The sequence below is a fragment of the Lissotriton helveticus genome, chromosome 9, assembly GCF_964261635.1.
Source record: "Lissotriton helveticus chromosome 9, aLisHel1.1, whole genome shotgun sequence".
Classification (NCBI taxonomy): Eukaryota; Metazoa; Chordata; class Amphibia; order Caudata; family Salamandridae; genus Lissotriton; species Lissotriton helveticus.
Genome location: NC_136070.1, coordinates 461,928,473 through 461,946,461, shown reverse-complemented (window position 1 = coordinate 461,946,461; position 17,989 = coordinate 461,928,473). Strand labels below are relative to the sequence as shown.

Sequence of the window (17,989 nt, the reverse complement as noted above, 5' to 3'; positions counted from 1 at the left end):
GACAAGCAGAGAGGGGAGGGGAACTGCTGCGAAAGGGGGAGAGTGACGTCAGATAGAGCCGTGCTGTGATAGGGCGGTTGGTGAGACGTCAGCTAGAGCCGCGCTGGTAGGGCGGTTGGTGTGACGTCAGTGAGAAGCCGCGCTCCGATAGGCCAGTTAGCGAAAACCACGCTGAGATTCGTGGATTATCATCAGGAAGTCAGCGAACGCGGAGAAAATAGAAATTTTGTAGGTTTTGAACATGAAGTGTTTTAAATGTTTGAGGGGGATTTTTAAGAGAAAAAGAAGAAATTCTTATTATGGGGAAGAGGCACCGCCAGAGGGTACACCAGCTTACTATATGGCAACGAATGTTGGTTTGCATACTATACTGTGGATTAGTGAATGGAGCAAGATTTCGGAAGGGAATGAGGAACTGACGTTTCCGAAGTATGGAACGTTTAGGTTAGAAGTGTTACATCGGCTGAAAGCAATTATGTCCTCAATGGAACCTTCGCCAAGACAACACAGTTTGAGGCCCTTAACGCATGGATTAGGGCGGCGCACGACAGGAATCTGAACAGGCGCCAAGAAAGGGTGAGGCGATCAGTAAGGGCAGTGCGAGATGCCCAATGGGATGCGGACACCAAGAGATGGAGGGTACAGACAATTGAAGTGGATAAGTTGTACACAGTGAGAGAGGTTGCAGGAGAAAAGAGGCTCATGGAGGAGGATGAGGAGAGCGAGTCGGAAGACAATGTAATAAATAGGTTGTTGATGGATAGACCACCTCCGGACAATCGGGAGACGGGAGGCACGGAGCTCCCAAGGGAAGACAGAGTTGGCATAGAAGGGTATAGGCCACTCCCTTTAGCGGATTGGGTACCTACCAAAGATGAAGGGTCACCCCAACATAGTACCATACAGAGTGTAGTCGGAAGGGTTGTGGTACAGAAGACGCCAGCAACAGAGAGGGTTGAGTCTTATGAATTGCCGGATGCTCTTCAAGTGCCCGTTACCATAGGTCCTATACGGTCGATTTATCACCCAGAGAAGGGTAAAGAGGGAGAACAGGTACAGTTAGACTGGGAAAGAGTCGAGATGGAAAGGAGGAATAACACGACAAATGCCTGGAGGCAATTGCCAGGACCGATAACGTGGAGCACCCCATTAGATTCAGCAGGGGATCCCGTAACAGAGCAGGGGGGTCAGAGAGGACCGATGGACCTGAGGGGACCACGGCCGAAATCCTATAAAGAGTTGAGGGTTGACTTGAGAGAATGGGATGGGTCCACAGAAGCACCGAACAACAGGTCAAGAGAGGAAGCAGAATGGGGAAATCGAGGAAAAGAGACATTGTCTCACTGCGGGGCTAGCGCAAGCAGTCAGGAGTGGGATGGTAAAAGTCAGGAGGGTAGAGGAGTTATACGATACAGTGATGGAGGAAATGGGCAGGAGCGAAGAGAGAGAAGTACCGGATGTGGAGAGATGTCTCGTCTCATGCAAAGTGAGGGAGACCAAAGGACACGAGAGTACAGAGACAGGTTTAGGTGCACTCACCACGCACCTGAGGAAAACGTACAGCACTGGAATCATGGGAACACAGGGAACAGCGAGGGATCTTGCCATGAGTCGAGGGATCAGAGGTCACCGCCAAATTGTGGAGGAATGGGGAATAATGAAATGTCTTGCCATGCACCTAGGGGAACCAGGCAGGATGGACATTCTGGGACTATGGGAGATGTAAACGTAAATGTAAATGTAAATGTAGTATACTTGTAAAGCGCACAGCTGCCCCAGCAACGGGGCGTCCCGGCGCTGTATAACTCTGGGGAACCCGTCCTGGCTTTCCCTGTGGGATGGTCCCTGCTGGGAGTCCCCAAGGTGGAGCCAGGCATCCCCGGAATTGGTGGGGCCGTTGTGGAGATTAGGCAAGCTAATGCCCAGAGTTGCAGAGTGTGATCTCTGATTAGAGTAAGCACCGAAGCGAGAATTATCGAGTCCGCTGACCAAGGTCCAAGAAAAGTGTTTCACCATACACCCAGAGAGGATGGAACTGCATGGGACCTAGAGAGATGGGAGCAAGGGAGGACTCCCCATAACACGCCTGAGCCCAGACGTAGGACTCAGAGCTGTGATGGGAGAGATGTAAATGGACCCTCTAGAGATGGCGTACTGAAAGCTGTGGTGAAAGCTAAAAGACTCGATGTGTCCAGCTTAAGATCTGATCTGGAAGATATAATAGATGGTACGTTGCAAATAGAAAGGATTGAGACGTACGAGCAAGATGAGCTACTGTTTATAGCTAAGGATATCACTCGAAAGGCAAGAGCAGCTCATGAGAAACTGTCTGAACTAGCAGAAAAATATATGGTAGATTTGTCCAGAACAAAGACACTGCAGGGTAACCATAGGTTGCAGTATTCAGACCAGGACTTGGATGAGAAGAGAACTACAGGATTAAAAACACACATAAGGGAACTGATCACAGGAATACGAGCATGGAGAGATCTGGACAAATGGGAAGAGAGATGGTCCAGAAAGGGAACTGTTAGACGGAGCGTGAATGCGATGTCTCCAGAGGGAAGGCTAATGCAGATGGGGGCATTCCCTTTGCGAGAAATAGCAAATGGGAATTATGTACATGTGCCCTGGAGTAGAGGAGATTTGGCCGCATTTACCAACTCATTTCCAAAGTTAAGAGAGAACCCTGTAGAGTGGTACAAGCAGGTAGAGAGGTTTGTCAAGATTTCAAAGGTATTGTGGATTGATTTGAAAACTTTGTTTGACATTGTGGTTCCAGGGGACTTGTGGACAACATGCAAGGTTAGTGTCGACTGGCCAACTGCAGAACCAGAGAGGGATGCTCTTACTAATGGACCGTCAGAAAGTGTAATGTTAAAATATGAAAGGGTGATGACATGGCTGAAAGAGAAGGTGCCACCACAAGATATAGATTGGGTGAAGATAGACCGAACAAGGCAGGAACCCAAGGAGACGGTTCATGAGTATTATGAGCGATTGCTGAAAGCATTCAAACAATACAGTGGACTAGATGTAATGGATCCCAAGGATATAGGACAGTTTGTATCAAAGTTTGTTTTGGGGTTGAGACCTGATATTTGTTTGATGATTCAGCAACATTTAATTTGTTGGCAAAACAAACCATTGGATGAGATTTTGAGGTACGCAAGGTATTGCAGTGATGAAATAGATTCCAAAGCAAAGAAATTAAAGGAAAAGCTCATGATGGTGCAGATGCAGTCAGCTGGAAAGGGTGGACAGCAGCAGGGAACAGGGACAATGGGACGGAAATCGAGTAATCAGAATAAAGACAGCGAGGAAAACTCGAGACCTAGAATAGACATTGCTACGTTGAAGAAAACGACAAAGTGCCACCAGTGTCACCAGGTGGGACATTGGAGACGCGAGTGTCCCTATAACCCTGAAAACGGAGAATTAGAGGTAGAAGAGGAAGTTCAGGAAGTTCCAGTCCAAAGGGTGACAGTGACAAGAAGTAATGTGGCCAAAGGGGGGACTTCGGCTCCACGAGCTCAGTTTCCGCAGCCACCAAAGATTGCGACAGGAGGAAATGTCTATAGACAAATGCCTCTTTTTATAGATGAAGAAAAATGTTATTACATTGATCCATTGACAGGACAACGTGTAAGCAGAGAAGAGGACTGTACCCTCGGGGCAGTTCTAGAGGTGGATCAAAGAGGACCGTTTGTCGAGGCTGAAGTGGCAGGGTGTCCTACAACATTCTGAGTGGATACTGGAGCTACTCAATCAACTCTGAGATCAGCAGTGGTACCAGATCTACCGATGTCGGGGGAAACAATTCAAGTGGTAGGAGTCGCAAACAGGAGAATGACTAGCCCTTTGACGGAACCAGTGTCAGTGAAAATAGAAACTACACCAATGAACATCAGTTTGTAGTATGTGATTCTAGTCCTGTGTGTCTGTTAGGAAGGGACTTATTGTGCAAACTGAACTGCACTATATACTGCACACCACAGGGAGGGGAGGTACAGACTACAGACGATGATGCTACCTTTAAAGTTACAAATTCGAGAACATGCATAGAACTGTATCCTACTCTGACTGTGGAGGACCTTCCTTGAGACTTACGTGATGCAGTATCTGCAGAGGTATGGGATTTTACTGGAGAAGAGATAGGATTGATCAAAGGTGTAGAACCAGTAAAGATCATGGTGAAACCAAATGTCGATTATCCAAGAACTCCTCAATACAAATTGTCCCAGGAGACGATAGCAGGAATAAAACCTGTGATTGACTCGATGATTCAACAGGGAATATTGAAGGAAATCGTGGGTAGTCCATGTAACTCCCCGATTATGGGTTTGCAGAAGCCTAGTGGGAAATTTAGAATAGCACAGGATCTTCGAACAATTAATAACATTGTTGTTTCATGTTGTCCAGTGGTACCGAATCCATCAGTGATATTGTTTCAGATACCATTCCAAGCTGAGTGGTTCACAGTGATAGATCTTTGTCAGGCTTTCTTTTCAATCCCATTAGATGAAGAGAGCCAGTACCTTTTCGCTTTTAAAAGGGAAAATCGCGTTTTAACATGGTGTCGTATTCCACAAGGGTTTACAGATAGCCCATCAATTTTCAATCAGATACTGAAGAAAAATCTTGAAAGTCTAGTACTGCCACAGAACTCAGTTCTGGTCCAGTACATAGACGACCTACTTGTTGCGTCAGGAACAGAAGAAGCTTGTAAGACAGATACCATTGCCTTGCTGAACCATCTAGCTGAAAATGGACACAAGGTATCTCCAAACAAATTGCAGTACTGTCTGACCGAAGTACAGTACTTGGGTCATCGGATAGAAAAGGGAAAGCGCAAAGTGTCACCAGATAGGATAGAGGTGATAATGAAAATGAACGCGCCTACAACACTGAGAGAAGTCAGGATGTTCCTAGGAATGGTTGGTTATTGCCGACAGTGGATAGCTAACTTTTCACTAAAGCAAAACCCTTACAGAAACTGACGCACAAGGAGGTGAGTGATCCGGTACCATGGGACAGAGAGTGTTTGATGTCGTTCCTACAGCTGAGAGAGGACCTGTGTCGTGCTCCGGCTTTGGGGATGCCAGACTATGAGAAACCATTTTCACTTTACTGCTGCGAAAGAGAAGGTTGTGCTTTGTCAGTGTTAGTACAAACTCATAGAAATGCCCGTAGACCAGTTGCATATTTCTTGGCTACTTTAGATCCGGTAGCCGCAGCGTTGCCCGGATGTCTCAAATCCGTTGCTGCAACAGGTGTCAGCATTGAACGTTGTGAGAATATAGTGATGGGACACCAGTTAGTGGTGTATGTACCGCATTCTGTGGAATTGTTAATGACCAGTACCAAGACACAGCACATGACCAACAGTAGGCTCACGCGTTACGAGCAAGTTATTCTTGCTGCGGAAAACGTGACCCTTAAGAGGTGCTCTGTTTTGAATCCTGCTACACTGATGCCACTTCCTAATGATATAGAAGGCGAAGACTATGAAGATCACGATTGCCTTGATGTGACTGAACTATGCACGAAGCCCAGACCAGATATTGTGGATGAGCCGTTGATTGACCCCGATGAAATTTTCTTTGTTGATGGCTCATGTTTGAGAGACGATACTGGTCGGTTGAGAGCAGCTTATGCTGTTTGCACCATTACTGGAGTTGTGGAAGCCGCTTGCCTGGAACGAGTACACTCCGCACAGGTAGCAGAAATCATTGCATTGACCCGTGCCTGCATAGCAGGTAGAAAAATTAGAGTCACCATTTATACCGATAGCCAATATGGTTTCGTTGTAGTTCATGATTTCGGGCAATTGTGGTCTCAGAGGGGTTACATGACCTCCTCTGGTTCGCCCATCAGAAATGGGGAATTTGTGCGACTGCTGTTAGAAGCATTACAAGGTCCGGATGCAATAGCAATAGTTAAATGTATAGCCCACACCAAAAATACAGATTTTGTGTCGCAAGGTAACAGATATGCAGACGAAGTTGCCCGTTACTGCGCGGAGCACGGATAGTCTTTCACGGAGGTGGAAGTAGGTGGGATTCAGGAAAAGACAGAATTAAACATGATGTTAGAAACAGTGGATACTTGGGAGGATTTGAAGGTAATGCAAGACAATGCACCTGATTTTGAGAAAAAGGCATGGGAAACAGCAGGATGTGTGAAAAGTGAAAGGGACTTTTGGGTTTCAGCAGATGGAAGGGCAGTGTTACCTGAGGAATTAGTGAGTCCAATGGCAAGGCAGATACATGGTCCAGTACACTTAGGAAGGGATGCCATGCTGAGGGTATTTAGGCAGACTTGGTATTGTCCTAAGTTTAGGATCGCCGCAGAAGCAGTCTGTAGGAGATGCGTTACATGTCAGCAACTGAATGTAGGGAAAAGAACACCAGTTACAATGAGTCACATTGGGAGGTCTGGGGGGCCTTTCAATAGAATGCAATTAGATTTTATCGAGATGCCAAAAGTCAACCGCCTCAGGTATGTTCTGGTGGTTGTATGCATATTTTCCAGATGGGTCGAAGCATACCCTACACGCAGGTGCGATACACTCACGGTAGCAAAGTTACTACTTAGAGAGTTGATCCCGCGCTACGGGGTGCCAAACTCCCTGGAATCAGATCGAGGAACTCATTTTAACAGTGAAATTGTGAAGATGCTCTGCTCTGCATTGAACATTGATCAGAAGTTACACTGTAGCTATCGACCAGAGGCTTCAGGTATCGTGGAGCAGATAAACGGGACGTTGAAATGCCGAATTGCCAAAGTATGTTCATCGACTTCCTTAAGTTGGCCTGATGCTTTGCCCTTGGTGCTTATGAGTATGCGTAGCACACCCGACAGGAGGACAGGTCTCTCTCCACACGAGGTGCTAATGGGGAGGGCAATGAGACTTCCAACCGTCCCAACCACTGCTTTGTTGAACATTACAGATGATCTGATCCTGGATTACTGCAAAGGTTTGTCTGACGCCCTTCATTCTGTGTCCCTTCAGGTGCAGGCCGCTGAAGTTCCATCTTCCAGAGATCTATGTCATGACTTGTGTCCAGGGGATTGGGTGCTAATTAAGAAACACGTCCGGAAGAACTGCCTAGACGTGCGCTGGAAGGGGCCATACCAGATCATCTTAACGGCGAACACTGCCGTGAAGTGCGGAGGACTGCCTAATTGGATCCACGCTTCCCATACTCGAAGAGTTCCAGCACCCCTGGAAGAAACAGCTCTTCTCGCAGATGAAAATCCAGCAGTGGACAGTGAACCACTAGAGGGGATCAGTCAAGCTGTGGGGGTGTCAGAAGAAGTTGGGAGTGATACAGATCCAGAAGAAGAAAGGCAGGACGGCAGAGAAACTGAGGTTGCCACAGAAGGAGAAAGTTGCTGTGAATACGGCTCGGACACAGATCAGTACCAGAGTGATCAAGAACAGAGTGTGAGGACGAGAAATAGGAGAACAAGGCGTGGAGAAGTTAGTTGGCCCGAAAGAAAACAGAGGCCGAACTTAAAGCCAACTCCAGAGAGAACCCTTGCTCCTATATCCGAAGACTCAGATCCAGACGAAGGTGCACAAGGACAGGAACAGGAAGGTCCGAGAAGGTCAAGGAGGGTGCGAGTGCCTTGCAGAAGATACGCTACTCCTGAGTGGACCTACCTCGCTGCAGATGTCCGAAGCACGCAGAACGGGGAGGGTGAGGGAAGTGACCCTGACCAGTACTGACCCCATCATAATAGTGGAAATAAAGTTGCTGATACCAGGAGTGGAGGTCGAAGGGTTGCTGACACTCAATATCGTTTATCCTCCTTACCTGAGCGGAATAAGAGACTTGGTTCTAAACAAAGTAGAATTTCCGGCTTGTTGTTCAAGGTGTCCAATACTTGAGGAACTCCTTCTTCGTTTGGAAATATTAGAGTGCGTGATGAGAGTTGTTGGAACACGTAAAATTCCGGATTGCTAAAGGCTTTTGAAAACTTTGTAAATAAACTGATCCAGAGATAACCTAGCGCCAAGTGGAAGAAAAAGAAGAAACTAGGGACTTTCATTTTAGCGGATGGAGAAGGGCTAGAGTTGTCTATCGCTACAGAACTCATAGACTGATTTTGCGGAGGGGATTATTAGTTTCCAGGTGTGGTTCAAAAAGGCTGAAGAAGCAAAGGAAAGAGACTTTGTGCTGTGAAAGAAAAAGCAGAGCTACATTGTTTTGAGATCATGGAGGCTGGCAACCCGAACCGCAGGACAAAATGCATAATAGGCACACTTTTAGTGGGAGTGATTTCTCTTATAGTGTTAGTGGTTACTATATCATATGTAGTGGGACATGAAAATGATGTGAAAGCAGCAAAGGAAGCAAAAAGTGTATCAACACAGAAACCTACTACTGCTGGTAAACAGGGGGACAATACAGAGAAAGAGAAAGCTTTGCTAGCAGCTGAGACTCGTAGGTTACATGTAGATGAATCGCAGGGAAATTTTAAATCAAATGCATATGCTAAATTGCTTTATGAATATGTGGATGCTATGGAGGCTAAGGATTGCTATGTATGCATGAAATTGCCAGCATCTGTAGACGAGGGCATTAGATACCACCATCTTCCATTAACTTATGGAATCACATGTAGTTTATTGCTGAGCATATTTTATGAACGTGATGGTTTCGAGTACTACTTCTCGAACTTTGACTCCGTGTTGCCAGAGGTGCCAAATTACAAGCATCTCAATAAATGGGATTATTACAAGAGTGAAGACAGGTTACAGAAATTTTTCCTTCCATGGAAAACTTTAGATACTTCACATGCTCGAAGAAACAATTTGACTTGTACAGTGTCAGAAATTGAGAAAAAGTTTGTGGGACAGGTGGATGCTCGATATAGGAGGCAGAAGATTTTAAAATCTTCAGGTCAATGGAAAACAGATTGGACCGAGGAAGAAAGGTCACACCAAAGAAAGGGTAGTAATGGTCCAATAGCTTTAGATCGCGAGAAGAAGGGGAAATTGTGTATTCTTAGGGGTCAAACCTATTACGAAAATGTGTTTGTGGGAGAAGTAAGTTGTGAACATGCTTTTCAGTTAGAATACTACTCCAAGGATTTTTTGAAGGAAATGCAGGTGATCCCAAATGTATATTTTGTTTGTGGGAGGAATGCATATGTGAAACTACCAGATAATGGGTATGGATCATGCTATTTAGCGATTGTCTTCCCCAAAATATACCATGCTAAGGATTTAGAAATCATAGAGGGAGGAACTCAAGCTAGAGGAAGAAGAGATGTCAGCACTGAGGAGGTAGTTGGAGATGTATTTGGTGCTGCATTTCCTCTTTTGGGAATCATACTGAATGACATCAAGATTAGAAGATTGGCAACAGTCGTAGATAGGTTGTCCGCCAGTACTGCTAGATCATTAATGCTGGTGGAGGGAGAGATGCAATCGATAAGGGCAATGGTTCTTCAGAACCGACTTGCTCTAGATGTTCTGTTAGCCAAAGAGGGAGGAGTCTGTAAGGCTTTGAAGGTCCAGGAATGTTGCACGTACATTCCAGACAATTCAAAACCTCTGGAGAAATATATACGGAATATTACTGAGATACACCATGAGATAGATGATTTGACAAAGGTAAATGTGTGGGAGAAAGTAGGTCAAGGAATGGGTAAAGTTGGAGGTTGGTTTGCCAACGTAGGAAAGGGTTTCGTTTGGTACATACTGAAACCTATCATCATAATAGTGATTTGTGTAATCACTTTGTGGGGATTGGTGCGGCTGTATAAATGGTATAGATCAAACAGGTTGCAGAGATCCATGCGGGAGCAGGGAAGGAGATTAGCTGCGATGCAGGAGAATCAGTACAAGAGTCTGAGGGCTCTAGAATTGATGAAACGAGGGAATATTGCAACGACTTCAGTTTGAAAATTCACATCTTAAGGATGGTGTTGTGATGGTGATGACTACTAAAAGTCATCAATGGGGGGACTGAGAGAGCGCAATTTAAGAAAAAATGTAGAAGTGCACCATATTTACAAGCACGTTGCATCAGCTTAGTAGAAATTATATAAGAGTGAGAAATATATAGAGTGGCAGTATATATGAGTGTTTAATTAGAATAATAATACATATACCAGTGTGAAAAGCTAATATAGAATTGTGTAGTGATGTTAGAATGATGCTGAAATCCCATGTTATGTGGCTGCTGTAAGGGAAAATGTAATTCTGCTAAACATAGAAATGTGTAGGCCACATGGCAGTTCACAGAGAATACAAGTAGCTGATGCATTTCCACACAATATGGATCTAATGTTGTTGTAATGCAAAGTATTATTGATCATAGAACTGAAATATAAGTGTTTCATTTAATCAATGTGTTATAGTTAGAATACTGTTTAAACTAAAGAAATTGAAATGTTTGCAGAGTGCAGAGGCCTGTTTCATGTAATTCTAGTAGGCCTGAATAGATAAAGTCATTTCGTTTGATCTGCATGGGTTCGTTAGAGAAAGGTCAAGCAAAGCACAAGACACAGAGCCTGTTTCATGGTTTACGACTTAGGAGATATGGTGGAGGCCGGAATTTGGGGCCCACAGAGAAAGTGTCTGTTTGCAGGTCCGAGGGGGTTTAATCAGGAAAGTGATGAATGGGCTTTGTTCAGAGAAGCCTGGCACAGACCTGTAGGAGGCTTCAGGAATTTCCTGGGGGGTACCGTCCAGCAGGAGAAGAGCCTGGGAAGCAAGGTCAGCGCTAACGATGGACCCAGAGGAGTACCAGCATGGAAATTGCCGCCAGAACCAACACCACGTGAGGGGCGTCTCTAAGGGTGTTTCTATTGGAAATGTGATTTTGTATTAGGGACAGCACCCCGGGGTGGAATTAGAGCAGATGGTCTAAGGAGCCTAAGAGAGCGGATGGGTAGGCAGATAGTTTTACTGAAGAGATCGATTTACATCAGAGGACTAAGGGAAGTGTGTGATCTTCTTTGGAAGTCACCACGGCTGACACCTTTTTAGGTAAAGATCTTGTTAAGTAGGGATGTCACTTAGTCTAGTGTAGGGACAGTCTAACCTGAACTTTTCCTTTCTGTAAATGACGCATAAGCTACAGCTTGTGTCTATGTTGGCAACTTTAATGCTTTTTGAATTTGTTTTAGTGATATCATTCTGCCGACTAAGAGCATTTAGAGAATTCTTGTTTGTATTGATTCCCGTATATCTTTTGAATCTTATTCTGAGATGTTTGTATCTCCAGATAACTTTGGCTTTATAATAAACTTTAAAACTTATTTGTAGTAAGTGGTTATTCAGAGTGGAGTAAGTTCTTATTTGATTGACCTAGTAGTAGATTGCCTTTTACTCAATGACAGGTACCAACGATTTAGTCGACCTGAATTGGGATCTGGAATAATAACGGTAGACCAGAAATCCCGCGTTAACAACAGCAATCCAAGTTTGTAGTAATCCAATGGGAGGTTTCAGTTTGGCTCACTGGTTTTTAGTTTTTTTTATTTACCCATAGGAGGCCTGGATCCAGAGCGGACATATATATTTTGGTTTTAGAACTTCCCTAGTTACTTTGATCACTTAAAGGATGGAATCCAGATTGTCAGGGCAGTCGTAGGATCACCCTAGAGGGTGGGAAGTAGAAAGGGTCCCTGGGAACCCTCAGTGTAGGGCCCCCAAGGTCATTGACAGTAGAGGTAACTACAGTAATGAATTTACGTGCATTGGCTTCCTCTTTATACCTGTAGTATACAGTAAAAGCAGTGAGAACCCAAGTCAGGTGAGGGGGGCCACAGGTATGTCAGTAACCGGTGCACGCTTTAAAGCCAGTACAAAATCCAAACCTCTACATTGCACAATATCTATTAGGGGAGAGGAGTTGGCCTAACGGCTAGGGCGCTCGACCTCGGAATCTGGGTTCGAGTCTCGGTAACGACGCCAAAACCTCCTGTGATTCTGGGCAAATCACTTAATCTCCCCATGACTAAAATGAAAGTGTGTCCTCATGTAACGTAACTGGAAAATATGTAAAGCGCTCTGATACCGGATTCGGTTCGGGTCTAGTTCGCGCTATATAAAAAAAACTCTGCAAAAAAAATTACACGTTCTGGCTTTTGAATAGCCTGCAAAGCTCAAGCTTGAGATAGAGGCCCGACTTCCATATTGCCAGGAGCTAGCACAGCCAAAATCGAAAATATACATTATGGGGTACGGTCCCTACAGACGTATTCATGACCACCGAGGGACCATTCAGACCAGCCCCAAATCAGAGTTTTAGGGTCCTCAGAGGAGTGGCACATGTTGAATTAGCACTGTCCTGGGCTTAATAGTTCCATGTGTCCAACAAACTCTTCAGCACCCCACATATCCAATGTGAAACTACAATGAGAACAGAGATGATTAAGCGTTGCAGCATGGAATAGAAATGGGTGACCTTGCCCTGAAACTAATTTGAATAAAGGGAAAAAGGAAGTACAGTGAGGAGGAGGAAGTACAGTGAGGAGGAGGAAGTACTCAGAGCAGGAGGACGTACTGTGAGCAGTAGTAAGTACAGTGAGGGGTATGCAAATGTAATTGCAAACTTAATATGTTTTTTTAATTTGTTTTAAGGAAAAAGGAAAATCGGGAAGGCAATTTAATAAGGTGTGTGAAGAGAATATCGGTTTTAAAATGTATGCTTTGAAAGGTCTTAGGTGCTTTCTTCATTTATATAAACTCCAGAATGGTTTTCATAAAACCTAGAATACGGCACATATAGGAAGGACGTGAGGTGTTAGTTTGTGATACCAAGTAGAGTATATATTTAAAGTGAATTTAAGATAACATTGAGAAAAGGGTACTAACGCACCATATTTGGGCCCCTTTTCCTTTCTTTTTGCAATGGAACTTTCAAGGTGCCTGAGGAAATAAAGGAGTGAATCAATTATAATTTAACAATTACAGTGTAACCCATTTGGCCACACAGTAAAATTCTGAGTCGGAAGATGTCTCCAAGTATGGATATAATACAAATTCAAAGACAAGCTGATAGTAATCAGTTGCAAAAGCAGTGTAAAAATACAGAATCCCTAATGGAAATCCAAAAAGCCAGACAACTTGTATCCTCATTAACAAAAAGAAAATGAGGAATTCAGTATCACGAGGAACAGTTTGGTGATTAGATCGAAGGTTTTGATCCTCCTGTCTATACATGAGGTCGTCAAAGAAAATCTATTAAGCCCTATTCTAAACTGGGGGTCAGGGCAATCCAAATTAAGTCAGGGAAGCAAGAAAGGTGTCCGCATAGGAAAGCCTCTGTAGAAGTTCTCTAAAGAGAGAGTAGTCCTCATTTTGTTCGTTAAGGCTTCTCATCCTTGCCAAAAGTATTCCTCTTGAACCTCACTATCTCTTTCACAAGATCACATGACTGCACCTGCAGAAGAGACAAAAACATTGCATCCAAAGCAAACATTCATGTTGAAAGTTAAACATTAATTCAAACGTTTAAGGCCTTTGGTCATGTTAGTGTGGCAAGCATCGCAAGACATATTTAAATGCATGATTACAGATACGGCTGTAATATAGATGTAGAGTACTATTCAAAAGAGTATGTGAATATATAAGAATGAATAATAATGTTCAAACCACACAAATGCAGATATATATGAGAGCTACAATCCAATGTTAATGCAAGGAAAATGTTAATATGCACACTCATCTTGAGATTACACAGTAAATGCATTTGCTGTATCTGTTAATGTGCACTACACTATTTTAAAAATGTTACATCACACGATCACATAAAGCCATGTGTAAATATATACATTGGGAATAGTTAAACAAAAAGGTGGAGCCAACATTACGCTGCTCCAAGGGCAAGTTCCACAGGTGTTCAGAGATAAGTTGATCACATGGAAAATAAAACTCAGGGTAATGCAAGTAGAAATGGCTTTCATGGTGAGATCCCATCAACCTCTTTTTTTGGTTAAATGTTTTTTATTAGAATCAAAAAGAGAATACCAAGATTACAATCATCAAAAGCAAGGAAAATAACATCAAAAATTCATATCCTAAAGGTAAAGAGATTTACAGTAATATTAGGATAAAAAAACGTAAAATGCAATCCAATGGTATAATGTAAATAAAAATTTGCAGAATACATGTCTAACAGTCAATTTTAGATTTTAAGCATGAATAAAAGTAGAGAAGAAATGGGAAAGAATAGAAGAAAAAGGAGATAGAAATAAAGAAAAGGGAGGAGAGGTAAAGAGAAGTCTAGAAATTAGGGTAAAGAGGAGTCTGAGGACCAAAAAGTGGTGAAGGGTAACCTGAGTAAATCAGATCTAATTTTCTGGGATAATGAAGAAGAGACAGTGGATATTCTATGCTCATCACAAATAAGATTCCACCTTGTTAAACATATTTTAGAGTTATCTTTCCAACAGGTAAGAATAACCTTAAAAGCAAGTGCAATAAAAAGATCAGAATAACATCAACTTCAGAGAGCAGTCATTGAAATAAGCAGACATAGTTCCAAGAAAAACATTTTAAATGGATAATGGAATATGATATTGAAATATCTTTGAACATTTAGACCAAATAGATTTCCAAAAGTTAAAACATTTGGGCACTGGTATATTAAATGAAGTAATGTACCATTAGAGGAAAGAAAAGGACCAGCATAAAGGTGAAGTAGAAGGATTGATTTTATGAATAAGAGCAGGTGTATGATCAACTATTTTGTATAAAAAGAATAAAGATTGAGTAACATTGGCAGATTTGGAGGTAGTGAAAACTTTGTGTCATCATTTATCTCTTTGTTGAACAGAGAGGGTCGTGGAGATGTCTTGCTCCTATGATAGTTTAACTGATGAATTAAGTCTGCCGGAAATAGGAGTGGATTAAAGTTTAGATATAAAAGATGGTTTAGGGTTGGAATTAAAAGCAATATTATATAGAGATGTCCGGGGAATAAGCGGAGTAGTCTCAGCAGGAAAGCTCTTGGTTAATAAAAAAGATTGAAGTACTTGTGATATTTAAGAATATTGGGACAAGCAAGAAGTAGGTAAACCATAACATTCTTGTATTTTAATGAAGGGGAGAACATAATTGTGGGAGACTAATTGATGGACATATAGAACACCTTTTCTTTTATTTGTTTAAAATAGAATGATTTGTGGTAAAACTTAAGGGAATTATTATACCATGTAGAGGAGGCAAGGAAAGCTTGATAAAAATTAGAGCCAAGGGTAAAAAGTGAATGCATTAGATGCGGGGAATATATCTTAAAATAGGGTACTTAGAAATATTTGTGCAGTTAGACATAAAAATATCATAAAAAGAAAATTCATGTAATAGAGAGCGTTCAAAATTAATCCAGTTGGGTATAGGAGAGTCTTGATATGGTCTATTCAAAGCATAAATTTGTTGAAATAAAAAAGCAGTATGATATCATTTACAATTAGGAAAACGTACACCATCTTCATTTTTAGGTTTAGTTAATTTTGATAAGGGAATATGAGCATTTTTATTAATCCAGAGAAATTTGGTATAAAGGGACTTAATAACCCATCAACCTCTAATTGACGTCAGAAGAAGCTAGTCATGAGTAGAGCTGCACCAAGGCTCCTAGCCAGGGTTTGTGGCTCATTGGAATAATTAGTTACACTGCAGGAAGCTTGAGGATCCACAAATCCTCATCCTTCCTGGGTAGATAAAATAAGTACCATTGAGCAGGGTGACCAACATCAATTATGCGCTAAAGTGCCAAGAAACAACACGGGGTAATTATGCACTGTAAAACACCTGCCCATGTTACATGACAGAGTGACAAATGCTAGTAGCAGATATCAATGTGAATATTGGCCAGATTAGTCAATAGATTTAGGATTGTTTTGCAATCGTGCCCTTAATAGAGATAAAGAATAGCCGATTTCTACCAATGTTTCTTGCTCACATAAAAGTAGTATTAATACACCTCAGGCTCCCTTTCGGAGAGAATATATGTTACATAAGAGCCAGTCCTTTAGACAAAAATGTTACATAAAATGAATGTGTCACAAAAATATTCACAACATTTGTAGTTCTGCATAGCCTGCAGTGTCCACCACACAGAAAGAAAGCCATAAACATGACCTGGTAAAAGTAGTTTGAGTGTAAAACCAGGAATCAGAGCCATGATTGTTAATGGGAGCATTATGAATACTAAAGCAAAGTTCCCACGCCAGGCAACATGTTCCCCGGCGGAGCACAAACCCAAGGTAGGTGGCAAAGGCCTGGGAAAGAAGCATGATGGTTAAAGTATGAACCTCAAGATACAGAGGGCCCATTGCAACTGAAATTGCTGGAAATGCAATGGTTCCTCTTGGCAAACCCTCAGATAGGTTGAGGACTAAGACTTGGGCAGCGGTGTAGACATGTGTAAAACTGTTGAACGCACAATAAACTAGCTTGCTATTAATATGCAGCCACTCCTATCCCCATTTCAAATTCACTTTGTGTACCCACCTGCTGGTTTCTAATTGTTCTCCACCCTGCTTGTATGACACCATCGTGTTGGTTTATCAGTATACCGCAGCAATGAGTGGAGTTGCAGTTACAAGATTTAACCAACACCTACCTGGCGGACATCCCAGCAGAAACATAATGCCCACCCTCAACCACGCAAAAAACTTGAATTCATAACACATGTTGGGCACATAGGAGACATTTAGGCATAAATACTATTATAAAAGCAAAAAGTAATCACATTTCCTTACTAATATTATAATGCCAGTTACAAGATTTAACCAACACCTACCTGGCGGACATCCCAGCAGAAACATAATGCCCACCCTCAACCACGCAAAAAACTTGAATTCATAACACATGTTGGGCACATAGGAGACATTTAGGCATAAATACTATTATAAAAGCAAAAAGTAATCACATTTCCTTACTAATATTATAATGCCACTAATGATTGTCAAGACACACTGAACAGGGAAAATATTGAAACAAGGGACATTTTCAAAACGCAGACTCGAATATCCAGAATTTACTTGCCTGAATTGGTTTTTCATACTGCTCTTTTACATCTATTGCTACTGGGGCTGACATTTTGATTTGAATTTCTTTCAATCTTTTCACTATGGCACTTGTTTCAGAGTACAAATTTTCAACGTCAATTCTGAAAACAAAACAAAATGAAAAAGAGAAAAACAATGTCCTTACAAGTGAATGACTTCAGTGATTTCTATAAGTGTAACAATTCAATTAAACCATGTCCATTTCAGTTAAATAGATAGATTTCACTATACACGGTTGTATGTTCTTACAACGAACTCCGTTGTAACGCATGCCTTTACCACGCATGCGTTACAACGGAATGGTATTTCCATGCTTATCCTTCTCCACGAATTCTTCCGTGGTGACGTCATACGTCGCAAAGCGGAAGCGGAAGTTTCTTTCCGTTTCCTCTTATACGACGCCGATTGCCTGCACATTTCGACTTCAGTTTTTTTTTTTTGGGGGGGGGGGGGGGGGAAGCCCACCCCCAAACCCCCCTTTTTTAATTGTACGCTTTACCACACATGCCTTTACTACGTACCTCATAGTAAACATATATGTGGTAAAGGCTTTCGTTGTAACCACGCATGCGTTGTAATGCATGCGTGGTTAATGTTTTCGTTGAAACGGCCGCGTTGTAGTGGCAGTTTCCCCTATACACCCATACATACTTTGCACAATTGCGAGAGTCATTCAGTTTAAGGGTGATTCTTAAATGATGCACTCACAAGAACGGCAAATTGAAGGTCATTGGTTAGCAAGGGTATTAACGACCAAGGTTAGAACTGAAACATAACAGTACCTAGTGAAAGGAGGAAAAACGCCAACTCAAATCTAATATTTTAACCCTTTTAAATATTTAATTCCAACTTGGTTAATAGCAGCCCCGTATTACACAATCCAAGCACAGGGAGCCCCAACCCCTCCAAGAGGGATTGGTTTAAAGTCCAAAAAAGACCATTAGGC

The 17,989-nt window shown here is 42.4% G+C and overlaps 1 protein-coding gene across 3 annotated transcripts in view; it reads right to left on the bottom strand.

Moving 5' to 3' along the window:
* Positions 1-17,989, bottom strand: part of LOC144782789 (inverted formin-2-like) — a 410,221-nt gene that overhangs the window by 42,201 nt on the left and 350,031 nt on the right. For all 3 annotated transcript variants that reach the window (XM_078662079.1, XM_078662081.1, XM_078662080.1), the window contains one exon: positions 17,021-17,144. In XM_078662079.1, coding sequence (XP_078518205.1) covers positions 17,021-17,144 — 124 coding nt within the window. The remainder of the gene's footprint in view (positions 1-17,020; positions 17,145-17,989) is intronic.